General features: G+C 37.3%; 2 protein-coding genes across 2 annotated transcripts; both read left to right on the forward strand.

The window, feature by feature from the left end:
• Positions 1-431: 431 nt before the first annotated feature.
• LOC140011323 (zinc finger BED domain-containing protein RICESLEEPER 2-like) lies at positions 432-1,253 on the forward strand. Its single transcript, XM_072060115.1, has 2 exons — positions 432-641; positions 732-1,253. The coding sequence occupies exons 1-2, from the start codon at positions 432-434 to the stop codon at positions 1,251-1,253; spliced, it is 732 nt and encodes a 243-aa protein (XP_071916216.1).
• Positions 1,254-1,310: 57 nt separating this feature from the next.
• On the forward strand, positions 1,311-2,048 carry LOC140011324 (zinc finger BED domain-containing protein RICESLEEPER 1-like). The gene has a single exon (XM_072060116.1). The coding sequence runs from the start codon at positions 1,311-1,313 to the stop codon at positions 2,046-2,048; it is 738 nt and encodes a 245-aa protein (XP_071916217.1).
• The last annotated feature ends 826 nt before the right edge of the window (positions 2,049-2,874 follow it).

The raw sequence follows: 2,874 nt of genomic DNA on the forward strand, positions 1-2,874 counted from the left end.
ATAGTCCTGTTTTTATTAGCAACAACACAACTCCAAATCCAGAAATACATGTGACTGATCAAGGAACTGAAAAAACTCCAGTTGAGAATGAAGGAACACAAGTGAATGCTATGGAGAAAAATGTAAAAAAAGAAGAGCAAAATAAAGGTGATGATGAATTCCACATTCCAAAAAGAAGTAAAACATCACAAGTTTGGGATGATTTTGAAGAAATTGAAGAAAATGGCACATTCTATGCCACGTGCGTCCATTGTAGGAAAAAACTTTCAAGGGGCAAATCTAAGAAAACTTCAAGCATGTTAAGGCACCGGATTTCGTGTGCAGCTTGAAAAATGCATCTTAGAATGGAAGCACAACAAACAAAACTGAATTTTTAGCCAGCTAATGAGATATTTTCGACTTTACCGGCATTACATACTGGCAAGTTTGATATGGAGGCAATGAGGGAGGCTGCTGCACATTGGGTGTTAATGCATGAGCATCCATTCACTGTCTTGGAGGAAGAAGGTTTTAACATCATGATGAGACGGGGAATGCCAGAGTGGCAAAAGATCTCTCGGGGAATAGCAAAAAATGATTGTGTGACAGTCTATGAAGTTGAAAAGAAGAAGTTGAAGAACAAGTTGAAGCATGTGCAAAAAGTGAGCATCACAACCGACCTTTGGAAATCTAAAAATTAGAAAATAAAGTATATGGTCATCACCGGACATTGGATTGACTCAAATTGGAAGCTTAAGAAGAGAGTTCTCAATTTTGTTCATATACCACCACCTCGACGTGGGGTGGAGATTGCTGCTGCAATTTTTAAGTGTGCGAAGGAATGGGAAATTGATCACAAGATACATACTATATCAGTCGATAATGCCTCCAATAACGATGTTGCTATCCGACTTTTGAAGGATGACTTCTCTAGATCAAAAAAGCTGCTATGTGGAGGCAAACTTTTTCATGTTCGATGTTGTGCACACATCTTGAATCTTGTGGTTCAAGATGGCCTTTCCAAGATAGTGGATATCACCAACAATATTAGGGAAAGTGTGGAATTTGTCAATCGCTCCAAGGGAAGAGCTTTGCTATTTGCTGAGATTGCCCAACAGCTCCGAATACCAGGGAAAAAATTGCTTTATGATTGTCGGACTAGATGGAATGCCACTTTCGAGATGCTGAATTGTGCCATCAAATTCAAAGATGTTTTTCCCCGCTTTCAAGATAGAGAGCCACATTATGATTTTTGCCCATCTCCTGATGATTAGGATAAAGTAGAAAAAGTTTGCTCTATCTTGGAGAAATTTTGGACAGCCACACATATTATGTCTGGGACTGATTATCCTACAAGCAACTTGTTCCTTCAAGAGGTGGCAAAAATTAAGAAAGTTTTAGATGCTAAAGTCAATAATGAAGATGACTTCATCCGAGCCATGGTAACAAAGATGAAATCCAAGTTTGATAAATATTGGGGCGACTATAATTTGCTAATGGCAATTGCAGCCATTTTAGATCCGAGACAGAAAATGCGAGTTGTAGAGTTCGTATACCCTCAAATGTATCCTCATTTCCAAGCTCAAGAGCATATTTCAAATGTTCGAAAAGTCCTATTTGATCTTTATGAGGAATATGTTGCTTTAATGGCAAGTATAGAAGGAAGAGCAATGGAAGATTGTTCTTTAGAAGGGCGGCGAAAAAATGCACCAGCTTCTTCTTCTTGGGATGATTTCGATATCTATTGTGATGAAGTTGAGACTAATGAACCCCTTAAGTTGGAATTGGTTGATTATTTAGATAAGTCTCGCCAAAAGACTGGAGTAGACCTGAAAGCATTTGATTGCTTGGAATGGTGGCAAATAAATCGAATTTCCTATCCAGTGTTGTCTCAAATGACTTGTGATATCTTGGCCATTCCAGTAAGTACAGTGGCATCTGAGGCCACGTTTAGTGCCGGGACTCGAGTAATGGACTCTATCGAGCTTCACTTTACTCGGATACTGTTCAAGTGTTGCTGTGTGCCGGAGATTGGTGTAGAAATCTCCATGGAGTCAAAAATAAAATGAAGGTAATATTCAGTATTTTAGTATTTGAAACCACTATTTGTGCATAAGTTACTCAATTTATTATTTTCTAAATTATTTCTAACTTTAAATGTTTTGTTTTCTTTCCTTTTCTTCTAATATGCAGCAAGTTAAGATAATTAAAGAAGTTGAGTTGCCGAAAGTATGAAGATGTCTCTCAAACAGCCAGGTTTAGTAGTATGGTCCTAATGGAATCTTGTAGTTCTTAATTGCTTTATTCTTACTTTTGTCCCTTGAATTGATACAACTGCATTCTTGATAGGACTGCAATTTTTGAATCTTGGGTTGGCCTCTGATGCATACTGGGATGCCAAGCAGATTAGCACCTTTCTTTTGTTAAACAAGCTGTGGTTGCACTTGTCCTTTTGAATCTTGATGCATACTGGAATCTTGTGTGCTTGCCTTGCGGTGGTTGTTCATTTTTTGATATCTTGATGGACTGATCAGTGATAGTTCAAGCTGACTTGTTACTTTTGTATTTTGTAATGCTAGAAACTTTTGACACTAATTTGGGGTGTTAATTGATCAGTGGTTGGTTCAAGTCTATTTCGATATCTTGTTAACTTTTATTTGTGAGGATATTAACTGTGTGAGAAGCCGAAATTTTCATATTTTCTAGGCTTTATTTTAATTAATTGCACGCCGTTTCTATATTTTCTTTATTAGGAAAATTTTCTAGATAATTTTTATGAGTGAATATAGTTTTCAAATAATTTTTCAAGTCTAAATTAGTTTTTGAGATTTTAGGAGTGTAAACCGGACGTGGGACCCGCTAGTGCGGTCAGTGCGGTAAAATTCGGCCAATTAG

This window comes from Coffea arabica, chromosome 7e (genome assembly GCF_036785885.1).
Source record: "Coffea arabica cultivar ET-39 chromosome 7e, Coffea Arabica ET-39 HiFi, whole genome shotgun sequence".
Classification (NCBI taxonomy): domain Eukaryota; kingdom Viridiplantae; phylum Streptophyta; class Magnoliopsida; order Gentianales; family Rubiaceae; genus Coffea; species Coffea arabica.